The 24495-nt window shown below is 41.8% G+C and overlaps 1 protein-coding gene and 1 long non-coding RNA gene across 10 annotated transcripts in view; one reads left to right on the top strand and one right to left on the bottom strand.

Annotated features, from left to right (window-relative positions):
• Positions 1-24495, bottom strand: part of ELMOD1 (ELMO domain containing 1) — a 64437-nt gene that overhangs the window by 28990 nt on the left and 10952 nt on the right. For 6 of the 9 annotated variants that reach the window (XM_073338764.1, XM_073338837.1, XM_073338776.1 and 3 more), the window contains 3 exons: positions 15980-16076; positions 885-1030; positions 718-746 (listed from right to left, as the gene is read on the bottom strand). In XM_073338764.1, coding sequence (XP_073194865.1) covers positions 718-746; positions 885-1030; positions 15980-15996 — 192 coding nt within the window. In that variant the 5' untranslated portion in view covers positions 15997-16076. Of the gene's footprint in view, positions 1-717; positions 747-884; positions 1031-5073; positions 5216-15979; positions 16077-18067; positions 18162-24495 lie in introns of all 9 variants that reach the window. The other 3 variants (XM_073338772.1, XM_073338796.1, XM_073338828.1) reach the window with 2 other exon arrangements.
• LOC140909475 (uncharacterized) lies at positions 3483-23797 on the top strand. The gene is made up of 3 exons (XR_012158227.1): positions 3483-4272; positions 5070-5140; positions 23645-23797. It is a non-coding gene; the product is annotated as an uncharacterized lncRNA (long non-coding RNA).

The raw sequence follows: 24495 nt of genomic DNA, 5'->3' as shown, positions 1-24495 counted from the left end.
GTTGCAAAGAGCACCCAATCTAGGCCTGGCAGGCTGGGATAAAGGGGAGCTGCAAGGTCAGTTGCTGCTGGGAGCCCAGGGAGAAAGGACTGTGTCCCTGGAGGGCTGAGAGAACTACGCACCCTGGACAGAGCAGCTACTAGCAGGGACTGGGAGAGTGAGAGGGAGCTTCTGGCTGTCTTCTGGGACTGAGCAGCTGAGTGCCCTGAGGTAAGGTGAAGAAGGTGCTGGGGCCATGGGGAAAGGGGCCCAGGGAAACATAGCAGCATTGACACAGGTTACAGAGGAGCAGCAGGAGGCTGCTATTTACAGAGTCCCTCGGCTGGGGTGCAGAGTAGTGGGCAGGCCCGGATCCCTCCTCGCCACTGAGAAAAATGGCTGGACTGTTGGACAGTTATCCTCTCCCTTCCCCTCCCTCGGAAGGTGGAAACACAGACTATGGCATAGCCTGAGGGCTGAGTCGCAAAGAGGATGCTGCAGTTCTGGGAGCCGAGAGCGGAGCAGCAAAGAGAGTGCCGGTGTACAGACCACGGACATGGGCACTGGCCTTGAGCTAATCTGCAGCACGACTAGGAGGCAGCAGCGCCAGTCTGGGGACGAGGGCTGCACCCCGTGACAAACATGTTGTCATCTATTTTACAAATTGGAAAGAGGCATGCTGTGAAATGCTGAGTGGAAAAGTATACGAGAGAAAGAGGGAGAGAGAAGTTCACTCACCTTATTTTTTGAACCCCTCAGTGATGTCTCTGTTAAGGAAACAATTATTTAAAAACATAATTATTTCAGTTCATTTTTAAGCCAAACATCATACACTGTGCGTGTGTAATGGCCACACTTATAGACAAGAACAGAAACATGAGGAATACCAGGTATTTTACACTTACCTATCTTCATAGTTCTGCTGGCCCCAGGTTTGATATTGTAACAGATCCTTTGTAATTCACATCGTCCTGTTAATTTCCTCACCACAAATTTCAGACAGCGCCACAAACATTTACAGTAGAAGAACAGGCAGACCTGGACAAACATTCTGTCAAAGGAAATGTTAAAGTGAGAATTTGGAACTGAATTTGTCTAAACGAAACAGGCAGGATTTTAAGATGCCTAACTGTGTATCTGAAGGACAAAACTTTTATACAAGGAACAAATGGAGTCTTATTCTGCAATAGATTACTTATACAAGTAACTTTTGCAGAATCAGGCCCTTCAGTTTTACCCAGTTAGAAAAAGCCAAACCACGAATCAGCTCAGAAAAGAATTCCCAAAAGAATTTTAGTTCTATGAAATTTTCCCCCGCCTTAATATAGGAGTTTGTGTGCATAAGTCTTCTTAATGTCAACAGGAATTATGCCCATATAATAAGGGGTGTACAGAGCTCAGAATGATTATAGTACTGTAAAGTCTAGTGAGCCACAACTCCTTAATTCCATATCCCACTTTGATACAAACTCTATCCCCTTGAGCCAGTCACTCAACCTCTCATCTTGACTGAGAGGTTAAAGGATTATTAATACTGATTAATACGACGATATCTAATTCCCAGGGCATGAGAATGAATGGCCCTAATTAGGGAAAGCACTGAATGTTCCTTTAATCATGCATTTGAGTGGCTGTCCTGAACAAGGATGATTCCTGAAGAAGGGCCAATGTTTGTTCAGCCCTTTGAAGATGGGGAGCAGCCACACAGCAGTGTTTATAATAATCACAAGGTCACAGAAGTCTAGGTACGCTGCAGTTCTGAAGAGGATTCTATTTTACATTCATGTCAATATTTTGTTACTAAAATAAAAATTCTAACAATATGTTTTATTGCATTTATTACGGTACTGCTTAAGGACCAATGAAGGATGTACAAACACAGGCTAATAAATGGTCCCTGTCCCCGAAGAGCTTACAGTCTAAATAGGCAAGACAGACAAAGGTGGGGAAAGGGATATAACACACAGAGTGAACTATGTGATGGCAGCAAGTGTTCCACAATTATTATTATTATTTGCTGTGTTTAGTTAGGAGGGGATTAGATAAGTAAAGCCACAATAGCATGCCTGCATTTAAATTTTTTTTCCACAGAACTGTGTCTATTATCTGCAGAAAAACCTTCAGACCCAAGAAATGCATTCTCTGAGCAAATCATCCATGTAGTCCTTTTACTGCTGTGGATCTGAAGGACCAGATCCTGCAGACTGTCAAATAACTCTTAACTCCCATTCGCTTCACTAGGAGTGGAGGGAAGTGCAGGAAGCACTCAGCACTCCAAAGGATCAGACCCTAATTTCAGAAGCAACAGTCTAATTACAAAAATAGTTCTGATAATTGGGAGAATGACTCACTAGTTTTCAATGGTATTATGTTAAAAGGGCTCAAGAAGAGCAACCCGTTAAGTTCCACGTCTCTCATTCTACTATAATTTTATATAAAAGGAAGTAATGTGATGAATGCTATGTAAGTGCCAAGAATATTTGGAAAACAGATTATACAGAATTTACATATTTGGCAACAGACCCCAAATTTAAGCTTATGTGTCAAGTTCTTGAAATTAGTTATACTGAAATACGAAAGCCTTGTTTACACTTCAAATGCTTTGGCAGTATAGCTATACAAGCAGAGTCCCTAATGTAGTACTCCTTTTCTTTTTCCTAATGTAGATGTGACTCACGCTGCCAGAAGGAGTTTTCTGTTGACACAGTAACACCATGTCCCCACATGACAACAGCTATTCCAACAGAAGAACTATTCTCTCAGCATACCTGCATCTACACTGGGGGTTTGCAGACATAGCTATACCAGCTAGGGTGTTGTTTTGTTTTTTTTTTTTAAACACACTCCAGACCAACACAGCTAAGCCAACAAAACTTTGTAGTATAGACCTGACCACTGTGTAAGATACTCAACCAGTGTAAACTGGCTCAGCATTAATAGAGCAGTATCAATTCAAAACAGGTCAAGATCAGTCCCTACAAGCACATTTACACAGAGACACTAAGGCCTGCTCTACACCAGAAAATTAGATCAGCATAACTAGGTCACTCAGGGGTGTGAAAAATTCTGCACCTCAGAGTGACCTAGTTAAGTGAACCTAGTCCTAGTTTCCTCTGGGGGAGGTGGTTTACCTATGCCGATGTTAGCATATGTAGTGTCTACACTGAAGGGCTATAGCTGTGCCACTGTAGCATTTTAAATGTAGACATACCCTAAGGAAAATTAAGCCACAATAACTAAAGATGTGAAGATAAAAGGTGCATTAAACCCCTGTGTGGGTGCTTAGTTTCCTTTAGTTTAATCCTCTTTGAAGGAGGATTAAGCTAAAACTAAGGAAAGCCACTTTACATCTGAATGAGAGCATCCACATGAGGGTTAAATGCACCTGAACTAATGTGCTTTGACTTTACACCATTAGTTAATTTGTCTTAACTTGCCTAAGTGTCCTAGTGTAGACGCGCCCTTAGTATTTATCCCACAGGAAGTCTGTATTTTGGATTCAGTCAGAAAGCCTGATGACTTTTAAGGGCTTGTCTACACATACACCGATGCAGCTGTGCCGCGTATGGCGAACATGCTCTATGTCAGCAGGAGAGCCTCTCCTGCCGACATAGTGCTGTCCACACCAACCCTTATGGTGGTGTAATTTATGTCCCTCAGGGGGGTGGTTAATTCACACCCCTGAGAGACAAATTATGCAGACATAAACTGTAATGTAAACATAGCCTAAATGATGTGTCCCCTCTGGAATCAAATATACACAGATATGGAGAATACCCCAATTGCTAGCACTTAAATGTTCTTGCACATTAAAAGCAAAGTGAGGATTTACTCCAATATATGCCAGGCAACCAACTTCTTAGTATTAAGAGAGCAAACAAAACAGCAGTCAGGAAAAAAAAAATCCCACCACTAAGCAGATGCACAGATATTGCTAAGGTCTTTGCAGCAGTCTGAAGTATAAATCAGGCGAAAGGAGAGAATAAAATGTGTCATACGAAGGCAGCCAATGTGTTCATCCATAATCTTCAATTCTGCTCCTGCAAAAATAGACTCTAAAGCTGGACATTTCAGTACTCCAGCAGTCACATATTCCCCATGAGTCATTGTGGTTGTTGCTATCCTAGATTAGGTCACTATCTTCAAACAACAAAACAAGCACAACTCAGCAACAGATACCTGATGAAGTTGATGGAACGTTAAAGTGCTCATCTGCATCCCTACTAAGGCAGAACTCCAATGAAGTAAACGAGAGTTCTATCTGAGAGCACTGCTGGCTGGGACCCAAATGGAGTAAGACAAAAAATTTGCTTTTTGATCACTGATATGTGCTGTAAATGAATATCACATACTATTTGGTGTGCAGTGCATTTTACGATTCCAATGTACTTCTGTTGCAGCAATGTCCGTAGCCCACAGTGGTCATCTCTTCTTTGCATATAGAAGAAAGATCCATTTATCTCCAAGCAAGCTGCTCAATCAAAATGTTTATTTCCAAGGCAGAGAATTACTCTTACAAACAGCATAGCTCCTTTATAAAAAACTCTATGGTTGTAGTTAACTCATTCCCTTGGAGCTTAAACATGACAATCCATCTTTCATTACTGGTAAAAATCTGGTTTTATGGAGAACAAGTGTTCCTGGAAATGGATAAAGTCTCAAAAACTTGCTAGTTGTGACGTGTTATTCTGGCACTGCCTTTAGGTTCAATGATGAAACATGCTTATAGTGGTATAAGGAGTTTGGCCTTCACAGCTGTTTTTCCCTCGTTTATGTTCACCATTATAATTTTGTGTATGGCTTGTACTAAGCATGGCTATCCCCGCCTATAAATGGGGATAATGATACTGACCTCCTTTGTACAGCATTTTGAGATCTACAGATGAAAACAGCTAGATAAATGCTAGGTTATTTTTATTATTAACCAAAAGTACAGCTATTAAAAATAGACTACAGTGCTAAAGAAATGAAAGACACTGCAAATGTGACTTACCATAAAACGTTTGACAGTGGCTGTTTTTAATAAAGCAGACTGCATTAATTATAACTAGGCACCTAGAGTAAAAAAAAAAAAAATCTTTGTTTTGTAGATACCTGTAATGTTATACTACTCGTCCATCTTAACCTTGTGATAGTGGAAGTCTTCTTTACAACGAGAATGGTATGAACAGTTACTGAAATTTGTTTTCAATTATTTTTTTTTTTTAACAAAAACGAATTCTTGCTTGCAGAAATCCTGTAATGAAAGCACACTGCTGATGAAATGGGCTAGGTTTTTATTTTAAAGTGAACTGACAAACTCCTAGACACCCACCAAGTGAAACAAAGAGATTGAGAATTTAAATAAATATCTAGTGCGGCATTACAGTATGATCACTGAATTAGGTTGGATGACACACACGACTGCCTCTGGCAACATATGCCAATACCTTCCAAATTCTTGTGGAAATAGATTCCCCTTCCTCCCCTCCCCCAAGCTTGCTCTAGGTCTGGCACATGTTTTCTTTGCACAGAAAATGTAGAGCCTGATTCGCCACTGGCTTGTGTAGCCATTTACACTTGCTCAAAGTGGTTCCAAAATGATAATCAAACTTCTCCACGCAAGTGAGCATTAATTCAACATTAAGGTTCAGAAAACCAAGTATGCAAAACTTAGGACATTTCTAAAAAGTAGGGTTTGTTCTCCCACAGCATGAGCTCCACAACACTGCACACACGCACATTATCACACACATATGTACAGTCTACGTTATGCATACTTAACAGAGAAGGAAAGCCTTCTGTCTTTTTTAACCCAAAATTCCTAGTTTTACAAAAGCTATTTGCTTTTTTACCAATTTTCATTCTTATTTTGGACCACTGAAGTCTATGAAAATACTGATTATATTATGAAAATCCAATATGTTACATTAGGTAGAAGATTTTATGTTAATAATAAATTAGTCTAAGTGTAAATGCGAGGCAGTCTGTTAAACTAAGGCAATGTACTGCAAGACACACATACATGCGTGCGTGTCATATGCATAGATTGGTGATTGAGTCTGGATGGAGAGATGGCGGCTTGACAACCTGTGCCACTCAGTACCAAGATGCCATCTCTATTTATTGCTTTTTTCTGTCCTCCTGTCTCAATATTTACCCTATTTACCCAGAAAACTATTCAGTTAATTTTTTGCCCTGATTTTCACCTTTTAAAATTTTTTGATAAATTCCTAGGAAACTTTAAACAAACTACAAACATAAAATGAAGAGCCTCGCACATAAGTTAGCAGTACCATTTAATCAGGAAAAACGCAAAAAGAAAATACTGTCTAATATGCATGTGGCCATGTTACAAACGTAAACTAGTAACTGTAAATGTCTTAATTGTGAGTGCTTGATGCCTGAACCTTAATGATGCATTAATACTAGTACGCACGTGTATACAGACGTGTATACAGACGCGCACATTACCTTGCATAAATTTCTCGTGCGAGCGTATGTACCTGCGTGTGCACACACACAGGAACTCCATCACTTAGCCCAAAAATTTTGAGTATTCAAAGTGATTTGTTACATGCAGAGTAATATATTAATGAAGCTCGACGTAACTGGGATAACATGGCTTAGAAAAGGTTACTCGGACCTTAAGAAAACATTTCATCTCTATTTCGGGCTCCAAAAGGGGGTTTGGGGGCAGAGCTAGGGTGACCAGATGTCCCGATTTTATAGGGACAGTCCTGATTTTTGGGTCTTTTTCTTATATAGGCTCCTATTACCCCCCACCCCCTGTCCGAATTTTTCACATTTGCGGTTTGGTCACCCTAGGCAGAGTTAACTACTCAGAACTCTCTCTTCCTCTCTTTACCCCCTGCTGCTGCCTCCCACACCACCTCCCCCTTTACCCATGAATGTTGTCCTGGTCCATTGTTTTCCTGCCACACACACGCCTTCCTCCTGGCACAGCAGCTCCAACATGCCTCCCGCAAATACTTTATAGCTTGAAGGGTTAGAATTCTTCAAGATCAGCAAGTGTTCAAAGGGAAGCACCAGTATCAAGCCTCCCATTCTGTCTCAAAAACCAGTTTGATAAACTGTAACCTGCACATGAATTGTTACGTATTAGAATTCTAAGAACCTGCCGGTGCCTCGCACTGATTCTACCTGAATGGCAAGGAAGTGGAATAGGGTGTCATTGCTAGCACACAGCTTCCTGTGACACAGCAATACCCACATGGGCAAGCTCTTGCTCTCAGCAAAGACAGAAATTCAAAGAGGTAAAAAACATACGGATTTTATAAGAGAAGTCATTCATTCATAAGGCAGTTGTGAGGTCTCACTGGAGTGCTGTGTCCAGTGGGTGCCACACCTTCAGAAAGATGTGGACAAACTGGAAAGAGTCCAGAGAGCAACAAAAAATGATAAAAGGTTTAGAAAACAAGACCTATGAGGAAAGAATTGAACATGTTCAGTCTTCAAATATGTAAAAGGTTGTTATAAAGAGGATGGTAATCTACTGCTCTCCATATCCATTGAGCACAGGACAAGAAATAAACTGGCTTAATCTGCTGCAAGGGAGATTTAGGTTAGCTATTAGGAAAAACTTCCTAACTATGAGGATAGTTAAGCACTGGAACAGGTTACCTAGGGAGGTTGTGAAATCTCCATCACCTGTGGCTTTTAAAAATAGGTTAGACAAACACCTTTCAGGGATGGTCTAGGTATACTTGGTCCTGCCTCAGCACAGGGGGCTGGACTAGATGACCTCCTGAGGTCTCTTCCAGCCCTATGTTGCTATGCTTTCCCACCCCTTAAGATATACTGTGTACCTAGGAACAGGCTCACACAGCAATGTCTAATAGCTGCAGAATACCACTCAGTGGTTTGAAATGTTACAGGGATTTAATTATAATTTTTAACTATAATCTTTCCCATACTATTTCAGATGACAAGGGAATTTCTGTGGGAGTTTTCTCTCTGGGGTTTCTTTGAGTCACTAGACTGACCATGGGTATCACATCCCTATCTCACCTCTTTCTTTTTCTTGCTCTTCCACTTCATCAAGTCTTCAACTCCCTCAAGCTTTCCTTTCTGCATGTCACTCTATTCTTCTTCTCTGGGTCTTCTCAATGTTCATTTTCTGCCATGAGCTACTTCAACAAAGAAAGGAATTGGGCATATAGCCTTACGCTGTTGTTCTCGATTTTCCTTGCAGCACCAGCAGCGCAATGAAACCAAAAAGCTACTGTGAAGGAGCACAGCAGTGATAATGCTAACCATGGAGTCTCTTCCATGAGTGAGGAAGTGGAGAGGAGAAAGGAGGGTGCTAGAAGCTATAGAATTCCTACAATCTGATGTCAGATTTAAAAGTATGGGAAGCAATAACCAATCAGGTCTGTAAGGCGTATCATCTACCAATGACATTCAGTGATGTTAAGACGAATTAACTAAAGATGCAAAGTTAATGTGCATTAAACCCGCATGTGGATGCTCTCATTCAGAAGTAAAGCGGCCTTAGTACACTGTAACGTATTCCTCCTCAGATTAGGTTACAGCAAACTAAGGACACAACTTCTGAATTAGAACTTCCAAATGAGGGTTTAACATGCTTTAACTTGCATGTATTACCCATTTAGCTAACTCCTTAGACTATTATGATCTAACAAACTAAGTCGAGCTGGTCCTGAAGAGTAGCTGAATAGGAAAGCTCTCAGGAAGCTTTTCTGTTCAGCATGAGTGTGGTGATAACTCAGATGATGTTCTTCATTCTGAAGCTATCCACATGAGCATTTTCAGCTAAGCTTGCAAAGGGTGTCAGATATTTGCTCTCAGTTAGCCCCATGGTCCTTTCAACTTGTGTTAAACATCATTATCCTAATGGAGTGGATAGTGTCCTCGGAGTTTGATAATCGTCATAGAAAAGCCTGCTTGATGTGGTGTTTTCTGATCAGGTCAGTCAGACTTCTATATAAAGGGTAGTTTAACTCTGCTGATCTTCTCCATCATAGCAAGACATGGGGACCCATGTTTGTCGTCCATTGTCAAACACAGACTGAAAATCTGAGAAAAGACTCAACCAAAATTAATACTGAAGCCACATCTCAACTTGATTAATAATCTATCCAAAGTTTCCTTGCTCTTTCCCTCTGGTCCTAAACCATTGTGCAATACAGTAAAACTTCAGATTTACGAACACCTCAGGAATGGAGGTGTTCATAACTCTAAAATGTTCATAACTCTGAATAAAACATTGTGGTTGTTCTTTCAAAAGTTTACAACTGAACACTGACTTAATACAGTTTTGAAACTTTACTGTGAAGAAAAATGCTGCTTTCCCTTTTTATTTTAGCTTACGTTTAACAGTACTGTATTGTCTTCGTCACTGCTGCCCGATTGTGTATTTCTAGTTCAAAATGAGATGTGTGGTTGATTGGTCAGTTCGTAATTCTGGTGTTTGTAACTCTCAGGTTCTACTGTATGCCCATGCTCTGTTAAACAAATGCTGTGTCCCATCCAAAACATGGCTGAATGTCAATGACTGGTGAATTAACTGCCTGTTCAGCCTTTCAAATACTACGAAAGGCATGAAAAATGCAAGTTAATCATGATTGAGTTCTCTTATTGCAGACAAGAGTACTTGTTTTATCCATGTTAAAAGATCAAATCCTCTTTTAACTCGAAGATTTCCCAAATTCCCTACTACATCTGAGAAAATCCTGTCCTGCAGGAAGTAAACCCCCCAGGAGTTTAAAGGTGGGATTTTCAAAAAAAGCTCAGCATTTCAATGATTTCAGTGGGAGTAACTCAGGCCAGTGAGGAGAGCTTTTGAAAATCCCACCTTAAGTTAATGAATGGAACAAGCCCGATTCTTCTGGTCTCAAATGATTTTTCAGAGCCGTAGGAAGATTAGTATTTTCAAAGCCAAGAACAGATCAGTATTGAACAAATTCAACTGCCTGAGTCCTTGGTAAACTGGCTTTTTTAATTAGATGCCCAGTGCTGATGACTAAGTTTGGTATAAATTAAAACAAACGTTCTAATTTAAAAATCCATCCCATAGATCCACAGTTTGTTTGCCACCCTTACTATCTTCCCTTCATGCCTAGTTTTACATACTGCAGATACACAAGAGACCTATGCACTACTTTGTTCCCTGCAGACATACACAAATCAGTGGAAAAAATGTTATTTCTGTCACGTCAGATAATGGATGATGTTTATTCATTTTGTCTGCTGGATGCTGGTGCAATACACTGAGAGCTGCTCACTGTACCGTTACTGGGTAACTGCACTCCGATTTTAGCTTGGAAAAATAAGACTTCTATATTCCATCCACAGACCAGCAGCTTGTCCAAGTAAGAAAAACCCTTTAAAAATGTTACACTGTACTTTTATGAACAATTCAATTTGACTGGTCCTCGTTTTATTTGTGTAACTTTCAGCTGTAAATAAGGATCAACAGTAAGGTTCTCTGTTGGCCATTGTTACAAGGAGAATTATCTGTCTGCCCCACACAAACCTGATAGCTCCTTTTTTTAAAACAACTGTACGACATATCAGACAGTTTTTCAGACATAAGGAAGACTGAATTCCAACTTGCCCATCCACTTATACATGGAGGAAAATCACTATAGCAACCAAGGAACACATCAGGACAGAGTTATTCAAAAGCATTCTATATTGGGAGCTGCACCTTCGCATTCCCTACCTTCAACTGCCTCGGTGATTTTTATTTTACTTGATGGGATCAGGGCAAGACATATAACACATTGTAAAATTTTGCTAGTGCTTGGAGGCTGTTTACCAGTAGACCAAGGGAGGGTGACAAATTTCTGAGATTTACTGAGAAAAACTGCACTCCAACCAACTTCAGCAGGTGTTAAGTACAGTAAGTAACTAATTATATTTTAGTATCTCAAATAATAATAATAAACAACAATAAAAGGAAGTGACATCCTGGCAGCCTCACCAAGACCCAGTTGCGAGCAGAGCTGGTTGAAAAGTGGAGACGTTTTCTATGAGAATCTTTTCCCGTTTTTGCCAAAATTTCAAACTTCAGGAAATTCTCCAAAATGTTCCTGCTTTTGTGTTGAGCCAGGAAGTCAAACTGAAGCAAACAGAACAAACTCCAGACTATGCACATGTGATAAGAATCAGAAAGTGAGAGCAAGAAACAACCCTCCCTTCTGGTTGGCTTATCAAATTCACACTTACTTCTAAATTATCTGAGTGCCCAGATCTAATGAGCATTTCACATGGGTTTGTCCAACAAATGAAGGCGAGAAACTAACGAAAACAAAGACAGCTCTGGAGAGGTTATATTAATCCCTCCATGAGAATGCTCTCTGCAATATTTATAAGTCCTCTGTTGGTGCTGCACAATAAGAGAGTGAAGGTTCAGGTGCATAAATCAATCTGAGCATATGGACAGTCCCAATTCAGGAACAGCATCTGTCCAGTTTTTAAATTCTCAGGGAAGTCTTCCCAAAGCAAAAGGGATGTTAAAAGACAGAATGTGGAAAGTTGCAGACCCAAGCAGATCCCTTATGTACAATGAATACTACATTGTCTTTAGTTGGCTGGACCACAGCTGGAATGTGGAATAGCCTCACGCTTTCACAAGCAGATGGTACCTTCTACCACTCACCCCGCAAAATGTGCAAGAGTTTCAGCATTGCCAAATGGTCATTAAATGGGTTGGGGTTTGGTTACCTGAGAAACCCAAGGTGCAGCACTACAACTGTGATCAGCAGAGACATTTAGGGTGGAGTCCCCTTGCTTTAAATAGGATGGACTGCTGGCAGGGCATTCTCCATGAGAAACCTTGGCTCTGGAATTTGCTACTCCTTTGGCTCACCAGAGGCAAATTGATTACCCTTCCAAACACGCCATAAAGTCCATTTTCTCTCACTGGCAGGGTCATGGGAAGGGCCTGAACGGATGAGTTGATCAAGTGGACAAGGAATGACTGAAGGAAGGGTTTAAAATCAAACATAATCTATACAGAGAAAGATTGATTGTGCTTTTTAATCTCTCAAGCATTGCAAGACTTCAGTTTATTAAATGAAGTGTCACTAAGCAGCATCATAACTAATTTCTTCGTAGGAATCTTTCTACCTTAGTCCTACATATAACAACTTAGTCTCAATGTCAGCAAGAGTCACTATCATTCACATACAATGCCAAATTTTTGAAAACTTTTCTAACACTAACCCACCATCCCCCCTCCATGTGGAAGACAGACTGCTTCACAGTGAGGAAAGGTAATTTTTGAGTTCAGCCATTTCTGAGTTGTGGGTAAGAAGCGCCTTTAAAGGATATTTTCCTCTTAAGCTTTGCCTTTTTTTTTTTTTTTAAAGTGATCAATTTTTTAAAATCTATTTTTGACAGAATACACTTTAAATAGTATGCCCTGAAAATTTTGATATTTAATTAAAACAAACCATATTTACAACAATCACCACATCAAAGGAATGGGTCAGGATTTTAAACAGATTATAAAAATAACCCAAAAACAATCCATCAACAGAAAAGGAACAGATTAAAAACCACACAGAACCCAATATGAAAATTACAACATCTTCATCCTTACTGAAAACTTGTCCTATATAGACCCTTATATTTGTCTTGTTTAGCCTCATCAGGACGAGAATTAGTGTCTTGTACTCGAGTAGCACCTAGAGGCCCTGTTATGTATATGTACAGCACCTAGCACAATCGGAGATGGCCCCTATCCTGAGGGCCTTACAGTCCAAGTAGACAAGACAGACGAAGGTGGGAGAAAGCAAGAATTGTACTTCTCATTTTACAGACAGAGAAGAGACATCGAGCAATTATGTGACTTGTCCACAGTCACACAAAGAAGTCTGGGGCAGAGCCAGAATGGATTAGAGCTCCTGAGTCCCAGTCCAGTGTGTTAACCACAAGGTCATCCTTCCTTTCCACAAGACCACTCTAACGTTTTACTTCTAATACACAAGCCACATCCACACCCTAAACCTACCTCCGTAACTAATGGAGAGAATCGCTCATGCCACAGGCTCTGAACTTACATAGACATGTTTTATCATATGATCTGCTCTTTCTAGAGCCTATTCTGGTTCTCAGGCTCTCTCCCCAAGTCGTCTTTATAATGGCTGCCACTCTGGGAAGTCCACAGTTTCCATTTTGCTTCAAATGAACTCCCTCAGCAAGAGGCAGCTTCAAAATACCTCTGTCACCCTCAGTTTCTACCCAGTCTCCTTACTCTAAAGCAGTGGTTCTCAATCTGTGGCCCAATCAGCACACAGCTGCAGCCCATGTGACATCCTCAGGGCCACACAGGTATATATATATTGCGTGGATGTGGTCCCCATAATGCATAGAGAGCTGCATATGTGGACCACAATGCTAAATAGGTTGAGAAGCACTACCCTAGAGCCTACCTGGAAAAATGATTGCACTAAGAGGCAGTTCTTTTACCTTGGCAAACAGTAGATATCAGCTTTGGAAAGTTCCTGTTCTGCCACTCTTAATTCGATCATAGATGTCTAGCATTGTGCACAGTTTCTAGGTGTTATCTCACTAGTGCTATTTAAACCGGAATGATCACCTCCAAACTTCATTGCATTTTTGCAATCATATCCACTATATGCTGGTATCCAGTTTGCTGCTCACTATCACCCTAAGTCTATTTAACAAAGCTGGTTGAAATTTTTCAACTTAAAAACATGTTAACACTGGAAAATTATTTTGACAAAAAAATTCAGAGAAAAATGTCAATTTAGATTCGTGTTTTGGATTTTATGATGGGGGAGATTCAAAATGAGACGTTTCATTTTGAAATGTCAATTCAAAAATGAAAGATTTCATTTTGAAACATACTTCAAAACTGTCCCCTTTTTCCACTTCAACATTTCCAAATTGAAACTTCTCAGAATTTTCCATTTTGCAAAAACTTTTTGCTATTTTGACTTTTCAATCCAAATGAGAATGGAAAGTAATTTCAAAATGTTAGACTTTTCCATGAAAGGGAAAAATTGTTTCCCAAACAGATACTTATTTGGCTCTCACCAGTATAGTATCTGAGTGCCTCCCAAGTAAGTAAACAAGACTCTCTCTCGCCATTCACTGCCTTTTGGAGCATCATAATATGAAGTCGAGAGATGGCAGTTTCCTTCTGGACATCCATAGGAATTTATTTTAGTTTCTAGTGTGCCCATCACCATGCTCACAATGGGCAATGCCAACCCTCCCTAATTAGTCACCCAACAGGAAAAGAATCAGAAACAACAGGGAAGTGGTTATATGGGTCAAAATGAAGGCACTGTCTATCTGATTTGGGCTTGACTAAAACAGGAGCTTTACTAACAGCACATTAAAATCAGAGCTGGCTGCGTGCATACAAATCTAAATCAGCAGCAACACTCCCCAGGGGCTTATATACAGTCAGTGACAGATGGGGTGTTGTGGTGCTGGAGTGGTCCGGAGCATAGCTCCGGCACCTGAAATCCAGGACAGAGCAACCCACTGGCACTTCACCTGGTGAACGGGGTTCCAATGCCATTCCCATTTGACCCGGCCACCCTTCCTTCAGGGCAGGGAACAGCCGGGCCAAATTTGAGCAAGTGCCATTGCGACCTGGCACGCAAGGTTGCAGTGTCACTCAGGTTTGGCCTAGCCGCTCCTTCATCATGATGGAGGAGCAGCCTCCTGGACCAAACCCCTAGTGACGGTGCAACCTGGCGCTCAATGTCAGTGCCGCTCAGGTTTGGCCTGGCCTCCCTCTGCCTGCACCAAACTGGACTGGCACTGTGATCCCATGTGCAAGGCCGCAATACCACTCATCACTCAAATTTGGCCTGTGCTGTGTGTGTGTTAGCCGGGCGATGGCAGCTAGCGAAGCTGCTGGGTAGCTGTGGTTAAGCACTATGTGCTGGTGAATGGCCAGGAATGTCCCAGGGGCGGTGGGTGAGCAGCAGGAGGGAGAGTTGTCGGTGGGCTAAGGGGTGAACAGGGAGTGTTGAGAGCCTGTGGGATGAGGGGCTGCAGTGAACAGGGTGTGTGTCACAGCTGCTGGGATGTCGATCAGGATAAGTGGGGGCTTGTAGAAAACCACTGTCACCCTGGTCTGATTAGCCAGTCAAATCAGGTTTATGGAGTACTCACAAGTAGCTGGAGCAAACCAGTGAATCTTCCCCTTATATGAAGTTTGCAGAGAACATGAATGTTGTAAAGACAGTATTTTACATGTGCTGCCAGTGGGCTTTTTGACTAACAACACGTGTGCTTTGAATGTCCCTTGTTATCTAGTTTGGCCAATAAGAAGTTTGGCAAATAAAACCGGAGTTGTGTGTGTTTCACGTTGAGACGTATGTGTATTTATTACCAATGCATGAAGTCTCGCAATTGCTGTTGTGCAGATTTTCCATTAGATAAAATTTCTTGGTAAAACTTTAGCCTCCAAAATCTAAAATCCTTGTGTCACCATAAGACAAAAGCACCCATATTCAAACCCTATCGCACATGACAGAATTACTAACTTGAGATCCCCTCTACAGGGCTCCTATGCTATAAAATTTAGCAGTACATCACTGCTGACAGAAGTAGTGAAGGAAACCCATTTAAACAAGAGAGTCATGGCAGCAAGTTTGGCTTAGGTACCAGATCATTATGGATGATCAACCTCAAGTAACAATACTGAAATCTGCAGTACCAAAGGGATTCTCTGCCATTAACGGATCATTCTTTAGTTGTCCATTTGTGAGTTTCTTCAACTTTCCTCTGAAACATCAAGTACTGGTGACATACCACTGATCTAATTCAATAGGCCAGTTCCAATATTCTGTATAACTGAAAATGAAGTTTTAATAAAATCTAACATTTTGACAGTTTTAATTAAATGGTAGTGGCAAAGTGGCTGAAAAGCAACCAATAATAAGTTGTATTCCACTAGTAACATGGAAGATTATGGCCAAAATACAGCAAAATTGTTCTACAATGAAACGAGTTATCATTAGACATGGTTTTGGAGAAGGGTTACCTCAGGAAGTGCTTCATTGTGGTGGCTTTGATGTTCCAGACACACAATCCTTCTCAACTGATCACAGATAAAGTTGTTCTTGCAGAAATAACTGATGCTGTAGAAAAAAAAAAAGACATATTGACTAACAGAGATGTAATAGTGTCTCAACATTCTCAGTTGGTCAGTGTATTTCTTCTACATACCTCCTGCAATTGTTTTATGAATTCTAATGCCAACAAAAATAGTAAGTTTATGTTCAAGTCCTCAGCCTGAAATCTTACATATAATACTTTGCTCTATGACTTTTTCAGGTTACAGATTTTCTTAGATAAAGCCCAGGACTAAGAGCAAGAATGCCTGGATTCCCAACAAAAACTCTTTCATAGACTTCCTTGGAACTTGGGAAGTTGCAACATCCTCCCCATTTGTAACTGCAAAAAAAATGTACCTCACCTCGCATGGGCATTGTAAGCCTCTGTTCTTAAGTATCTGTAGCAGTATTTGAAGATCCATGGATGAAAAGCACTAAATAAGTGCAAAGCATTATAATTGGATCCTGATTTGAGACATGCATGGGAGACATGAGACAGGTAACTACCCTTCCAGGCAACAAGACCCCTGAGGTGATAGGTTTACTGTCTTGCAATTTATTTCCTCACATTTTTCTCAGCATCTCCACTAGACTCTTCTCAGACCTGCAAGCCTAGATAAGTTCCATTGTGATTACCAGCTAGCTGAAAGCAGTGGGTGGAATTCAGATAAGAAGTCTGTTTCTGGGAAGCAAGCCTGTACGCGACAGATTTCTGGGACTCTCCCCAGCAACCTCTTTTCTCCATAAGCTTCTAAGATGTGGCATTGTTTTCACCCTGAAATAACACTTCCAATAGGATGTAGAATTTAACTATCAATTTTACACAGCAAAATACTCAAAAGGTTCAATAAAACATCTCCTATTTACCTCCTTTCATCCAGGAGGATCTAAAAACACTTTACAGACTTCAAATATAGGGACCATTCATCCATTACCGAAAGGGAACCACCAACAAGGTGGCATATTCTGCTCCAGTAATAACTACATCACAGTTTTTAAAAGGCAGAGGAAGCCAAAATGTCTTGAAAAAAAATCTAATTACCTACAAACCAGATTTTCAGAAGAATTCAGTTCTCATTTAGGCTTCTGATTAAAGGCCAGATTTTCACACAATTGGGCACCCAACGTTTTGAAAAGAGCGCAGCATCCTTTTGAAAATCTTACAACTTAGTTTGGGGCTAAGTAAGGGAAGCTGAACCCTGGAAAATCTGACACCCTGTACTTTTGCAGGACCAAATGATACTGCTAATCTGATGCAAACTTCCTCCTCCCCCACTCTCCTTCTTCCACCTAGCGATCATTTTCCTTTCCTCTTGTTGACCTCTCTGAATATTATACTGTCACCTGCTATAAAGAAAAGATCAAATGCTCCATTTATAAAAACACAGCTATCTGGTTGGATCACATCATGCTGCTGGCTAAAAATATATAATCCCTAAACTGTGAAAGCTTCATTCCATTTACATTGTTTTTGACTGGCTGAATCATGCTGCTGTCCCCTGAATACAGCTGTAATTGCTACTGGCTGCTGTGACACCTGCTTGAAAGGATGGACAGAGGCTAACAACAAACTCTGGTTCATTAATGAACACAGCAAGCAGGCTTCTAATGCTCCCTAGAGAAGCTTTTGATGTTCCTTAGACAATATCAAGTGCAGGTGAAATGGGAGGAGAAGGGCAAAGACTGGAGGGGACATAAACTGCCCCCTCCCCCACAATAGTTTTCTGTCTAAAGATATAATCTGTACAGCATCTCACTGCTGGGTCTTAGCATGAGATAAATGAAACAGCCTTTAGTCTTAAGATATTTTAACCCTTAATGACAGTAGGAGCAGGAACAGGACACAATCTAGGCCCTCTACTGGCTGTCATACACCACCCCTTGCTAAGCATATATGTTGCCCTCTGAGCATCCCCAATCAGTTCCTTCTTGAACCTGGTCAGTGAAGGAGCTTCCTGTTGGAGACTGTGCTTCTCTGTTACCAGAGCTCCAGAGGGAAGATCAACTGCACTTACGGTTCTGCAACCCAAAATTCAGAGTAGCAGTGGTAGGACTCATTAGTATTACGGGTTTGTGAAACTTTCTGTCTTCATGGGCCAAGGGCAGGTCCTGTGGAAAAAGTAGAGCTGGTCTGAAGTTTTTGAAAAGTTTGTAATTAAAAATGATCTGTTTCAAAAAGTGGTTTTTAAAAGGTCAATATTGGTTTGGGGTTTGTGTTTCTTCCATTTTTCATACCAGAGTTATTATTTTAAAAGCAAACACCTCAACAACATATGTTTATGAAAAACTCAGTTTTGGCAGATGAAAAATATTGATAATTAGGACCATAGCAAATTCACGGTCCATTTTGGTCAATTTCATGGTGATAGGATTTTAAAAATAGTAAATTTCATTTCAGCTATTTAAATCTGAAATGTCATGGTGTTGTAATTGTAGGGTTCCTGACCCAAAAAGGAGTTTGGGGGGTCACGAGGTTACTGGTGGGGGGTTGCGGTACTGCTACCCTTACTTCTGCGCTGCTGCTGGCAGCGGCGCTGCCTTCAGAGCTGGGCGCCCGGCCAACATCGCCGCTCTCTGGCTGCTGAGCTCTGAAGGCAGAGCAGAAGTAAGGGTGGCAATACCGCGACCGCCCTAAAATAACCTTGTGACCCCCCTGCAACTCCCTTTTGGACAGGACGTCCAATTTGAGAAACGCTGGTCTCCCCTGTGAAATCTGTACAGTATAGGATAAAAGCACACAAAGACCAGATTTCACAGTCCATGACACATTATTCATGGCCCTATGGATAATGCTTTAGATCAGTGTTTCTCAGACTGGGTCCGTGGACCCCTGGAGGTTTCCGAGGTGGTCCACGGGCCCTGCTGATCAACTCCTCCCCCTCCCTCCCTGTGCCTCCCTGCACCCTAAAAATCTGGTGATGCAGTGGGGCTAAGGCAGGCTTCCTACCTGCCCTGGTTCTGCACCATTCCCAAAAGTGGCCGGCAAGTCCCTGCAGCCCTTTTTGGGGTGGGGGGACAGGGAGTCTCTGTGTGCTGTCCCCACCCTGAGCACCAACTCCGCAGCCCCCATTGGCCGGGAACTATGGCCAATGGGAGCTGCGGGGGTAGTGCCTGCAGGCAGGGGCAGCGAGTGGAGACCACCTGGCCCCCACCTAGAGGCCACTGTCAGAGAGATGTGCCAGTCGCTTCCAGGAGCTACCTGAGGTAAGCACCTCCCGGCGAAGCTTACACCCCTCACCCCCGCCAACCCCCTGCCCAGAGCCTGCACCCCGCATCCAAACTCCTTCCCAGAGCCCACACCCCCTCCTGCACCCCAACCCCCTGCCCCAGCTCACAGCGCACACCCCCTCCTGCACCCCAACTCCCTGCCACAGCCTGGTGAAAACGAGTGAGGGTGGGGGAGAGCAGGCAGGGGCAGGGCCTCAGAGCAGGGGCAGGGCGTGAGCTGAGCGGGGGAGGGTTGGGGGTCCCCAAACATTTTTTAATCAAAATGGGGGACCTCAGGTTGCTAAAGTTTCAGAACTGCTGCTTTCGATAAAAATGTCCAAAAACTTAGACCTTGGTCCACTTAGAACCATTTGAACCTTAAACGGCTTTGAAATTACTCACAAAACTAGTTTTTTTTCTTTTTTAAACCAGTTCTAGGAAAAAAAGAAGATAGATTAGGGTTGAAATTCTACCCCCATTGACGTCAATGGCAAACACTCATTGACTTCACTGGGTCCAAGATTTCACCCTAGGAACTTTAAAAAGCTATAGACCCAAATGCATAGACCTGGCCCAACACCAAGTACGGGAAGTCTTTGGTGTGAATGAGATGGCAGCAAAGGCTACTGCCTCAAGGATGCACATCTGTAGCTCTGCTTAGCTACAGGCAGGCAGCCAGACTCCATCCAAATGACCAAAGAGAGCAGAGCAGGTAGAGGGCCTTTCAGCAGAGGGGTCTCTTGGTCCTGAGTCCCATCTCCCATGTAGGTGTAGAAACTTACTGTGACTGGCAGGCAGTATCCATAGTCAGCATGGGATGGCCAGTCAGGGACCCAGACTTTGCTCTTGCTGCCTTCAAGCAAGTTAACCCACCCCCACAACACTAAGACCTAAGAGACTGCTGCCATGCTGGGAAACTAGGCTGAGAGTTCTGTAAAATGGTATCTTCAAAGAAGCAGAATTACAAAGTTTTCCTCTTAGCTAGATCACCCCCTTAAATGCTGTTATTTTTGAGGAGCCCAGCAGTGTTAGCAGCATTCACTTCTAGAAAGTGGTTTCTTACACTACAGGAAGACGTACCTGGTCTTGACTGGATACGTGCTATGCTATTCATGAAATTACAACAAATTAGAACAGCCAGAACTATCCCCTTACAATTTCTTTTCGCCCAGAATCTTTATAATGCATTTCCACAAAAATGTAACCACTCAATAGTGTATCGTCTGCTTCCAGCAAAACTAACATGTCAATGATTTTTTTAAAAGCCACACACCATAATTTTAACCAAAGTATGCTATTTATGAACAATGTGATTCAATTAGATTGAAACATTTCAGCTAAATGTAATTCTAGGTTTGGGAAAGCGTCCTGCAATTGTGAAAAAGACTCAGCTTGTGGTCTCCTGTTTTCTGATCAAAGAAATATCAAAAGGAAATTGATAATTTCTCTTTAAGTTCATTGCCTGCAAGTCAAGAATGCTTACATTTCTGTCTGTGCCAAAAAATAAAAATAAACAAAAACCTCTGTGGGCAATATGGTACAAGGGCAGCACACACTACCAGATTTGTTGGAAGAGCCAGAGAAGAAAATGCTATAAATAAAGGTTTACAGCACATCTTGGATTAGCAGCAATGAGACACTTTTTAAAGAAAAAATATTTTTTATAGCAAATATTGACTTTTAGCTCTTAAATGATTCTTACGGTTGATTATATCTTGCCATGCTAGATGGAAACAAACAGCAGTCTGAAAGGTTAAGATTTGCTAGAGGCAGAGATAAATCAAAGGTAAACTGCTAGATTTCACATCTTAACTCTAAAGTCCTGGTTTTGTTAAGAAAAAAAAGAGTCCCCTAGACACAACTGAAGAAAGAAAATCACCCTATTAAAATACAATTTAATTTCACAAAGAAAAAGAAAGAAAACCAGCACAGTTTTGTTTGTTTCACAGAGGCCTAAGCATGCATTTGACTAGCAAACTCATCTGACTCACTAATGCTTATTCTAGAATTTCAAAGTCTTATGTTTGAGTCATAAGAAAACATCAGTGCTGAAAATGCAGTGTACTGATAATACACAGGTGACCCATGATGAAGGCGTAGAGGTGACTCCACATCAATAGAAAACTTGTAATTGTTGCTGGTCTCTTTTTTTAAAGGGATGTAGCTAATCAGCACAAATCATGTCATTCGTTGTTGAAACTGCCTCGCTAAAGAAAATATGGGAGTTGTACAAGGTTGTTTGTTTTGGTTTTGAGAGTCAGCCATTTTAGAATCTCCAGAATCTAAACTTTTTCATTTAAAAAGTATTAAGTCTAGTCCTTATGGTTGCAAAGTAACTGTCACATCATGAACTGAGTTTAACCAACATCGTGATCTCTGCCTCAGACATGGTCTACACTAGCAAAATTAGTCAGTTTAACAACATCAATTAGAAGTGTGAAAAATCTACACACCCCTGAATGGCACAGTTAAGCTGACCTAAGTCCCCGTGTAGACAGTGCAAGGACGACAAAAGAATTCTTCTGTTGACGTAGCTACTGCCTCTCGGGAAGTGGATTACCTGTGCCAGTGGGAGAACTCCTCCTACTCCCATTGGCATAGGTGTCGTCTATGCTGAAATGCTGCCGTAGCATTTTAAGTGCAGGCAAGCCCTCTGCCTGCAGATGGTCTGGAGCAGTATCTGTAAAAGGTGTGATGCCCCTCATTCACCGCAACAGTGTTTGTGAGGAAGGACTGTCCACTGGTTAGAGTGCTAGCCTAGGGCATGGGAGACCTGCATTCAATTTCTGCTCTGCCACAAACATCCTTTGACACCCTGGGCAAGTCACTTCATCTCTCCAGTCCTCCATTCCCCATCTGTAAAATGGGGATAACAGCCCTTCCCTGCCTCCCAGAGGCATTGCAAGGATAAATATATTAGAGATTGTGAGGCGTTCAGATGCATGGCCCCATTGCCATAGTAAGAACCTTAGATAGGCAAATAACTGAAACCTAATGATGTTAGTTCAGTGGTTCTCAAACTGTGGGTCGGGACCCCAAAGTGGTCATGACCCTGTTTTACTGGGGTCACCATAGCTGAAGCCCAAGCCCAACTGCCCGCGGTTGAAGCCTGAGGGCTTTAGCCCAGGGTGGGGGGGAGCGGCGCTCAGGTTAGAGGTCCCCTGCCTGGGGCTGAAGCCCTTGGGCTTGGGCGCCAGGGCAGTGGGGCTTGGGCTTTGCTCCCCCCACCCCCACATGGGGCAGTGGGGCTCGGGCAGGCTCAGGCTTCGGTCCTCCCTCCTGGGGTCATGTAGTAATTTTTGTTATCAGAAGGGAGTCACGGTGCAATGAAGTTTGAAAACCCCTGTGTTAGTGTGTATGCCAACAGCATTAACTATTTGACAAATAGCAAAAAAAAAAAAAAAGAGAGAGGTCAGCTGACATCACTGCATGCAAGATATAACAGGGAACTGATTTATCACGAAGACAATCTGCAGGCAATGGTGTTTTGGCATCTCAAGTGGCTGGCAGCAGCATGGTTTGTGGGTGGAGCTAAAACTACACAATTTCCTCCCTCCCTCAATTTGGCTCCTGAGCAAACATTGTATTAGTTGCTTCAAAATGGATACAATATTACCACCAAGGCAACAAACAAAAACAATCTAGGGATCTCCAGTAGCAACACCAGGCAGTTAATTGGGAAATCAAAGCTTAAATTTTGACTCATTCAATCTTCTACTTCCTGAATCTGTAGAAGACTGAGCATTTCAAATTCATCCTGCAGCATCAGAGCTTAAGTTCAAACATTGCATTTCCAGAGCACCCCTTTGTCAGGTGGTACATATAACGTCATAGATGGTGCCAGATTTAAACTCAATCTTTCCTAGCCCTGTGCAGATTTTCCCATGGCAGAAGAACAGGTGATGTATGGTTTGGCTGGAACAGGAAGCTGAGTAACCATGACCAGGTTTTACATTGTGAGATCAAACTCTTTTCCCTTGCGAAGGACAAAACTTGCCTAAATGAAAGTTTATTCGTCAGAAAGCAGCAAAAATTTCAAAACCTGACAATTTCAACACTCTTCTTTCATAACTTCTTTCCCATGCTAAGTAATTTATAAAGACATTTCAAAATTAGCTGGTTTCATTTACGAAAGTCACAAAGGTGCACTCATAGCAGTTCATTGTTATCATGGCTTGTTCACAACAATATGTTTTTAAAAAGTTCACAACGATCATCCAATGTGTATTATTCCTGTCATTTGTATTTATATAAAGGGAATGATAAATAGTATTTTGCGTACAATGTCTGAGATTTGACTTCTTTAAAAATATATATATACACACACAAATATGTCCATGAATTTTGCCTCTTTTACTCTAACTTCATTGTGTCCTCTGTTAAAGATTGCCCGGGCAAAAGCGAAGCACAGTGGTACGGGGATACCATCACAAGCACCAAGCAGCCATTTGGACAACTGTTCCAAACTGCAAAATGCTGCTGCCCAATTTTTATTTATTTTGCTTTCTTGGTCCTCTGCTTACTGTCGACAAGAGTTGAAGACCATGGTACCTTTGCTCCAGTTTTGTCCTCATTACTGACTCCTAAAAGCAACTGAATTCTAGGATTGCCTGAGATCTTTGACAATTCCTTGTACACAACAGTTTATGGGAATGATAAGCATTGGCATCCTTCCGATAACAATGGGTCAAAGGGACAAATGCATCCCTGGTGTGACTCAGTTGAATTTGGTGGAATTATACAAAGGACAAGTATCTTCTGTGAGGTTTGCTTGTAGCAAACAGGATTAAATTAACCATTCAATTAATGCTGAACAAGTTGCCAGTCAGTAAGCACTTTAATTGCCTTCACACTGATTTTGGGTAACAACTGACATGAACATCTAAGTCTTACCAAAGAGATGCAACCGGACACTGCAGGACAGCCCTTTAAGGTGAAAGGAAGATAATGCAACAGCACCATCTAGAAATTCAGGGAAACTCCAACATGATTCGTGTTGATCGAGCAGAAATCCTTCATATAGTGAAAAGCTCTCCTACCATTGCATCCGGAATGCTTTTGTGGTAGTGACAAATTTACCCTGATGCTACAGGAGGCAGACAAGCTGAAACGGGGTGCGAGAGAGAAAACTATCCTTGTGTTAACATTTCATGGAGCCAAACGACTGCAGCAGGACCCAGGATGTACCTTACTCCAGTAAAGTGAGCCACTACACAACAGTTCTGCAGACGGATGG

The sequence above is a fragment of the Lepidochelys kempii genome, chromosome 1, assembly GCF_965140265.1.
Source record: "Lepidochelys kempii isolate rLepKem1 chromosome 1, rLepKem1.hap2, whole genome shotgun sequence".
Lineage (NCBI taxonomy): Eukaryota > Metazoa > Chordata > Testudines > Cheloniidae > Lepidochelys > Lepidochelys kempii.
Note: the sequence above shows the minus strand (reverse complement) of the source record. Positions and strands in the feature narration are given on the sequence as shown.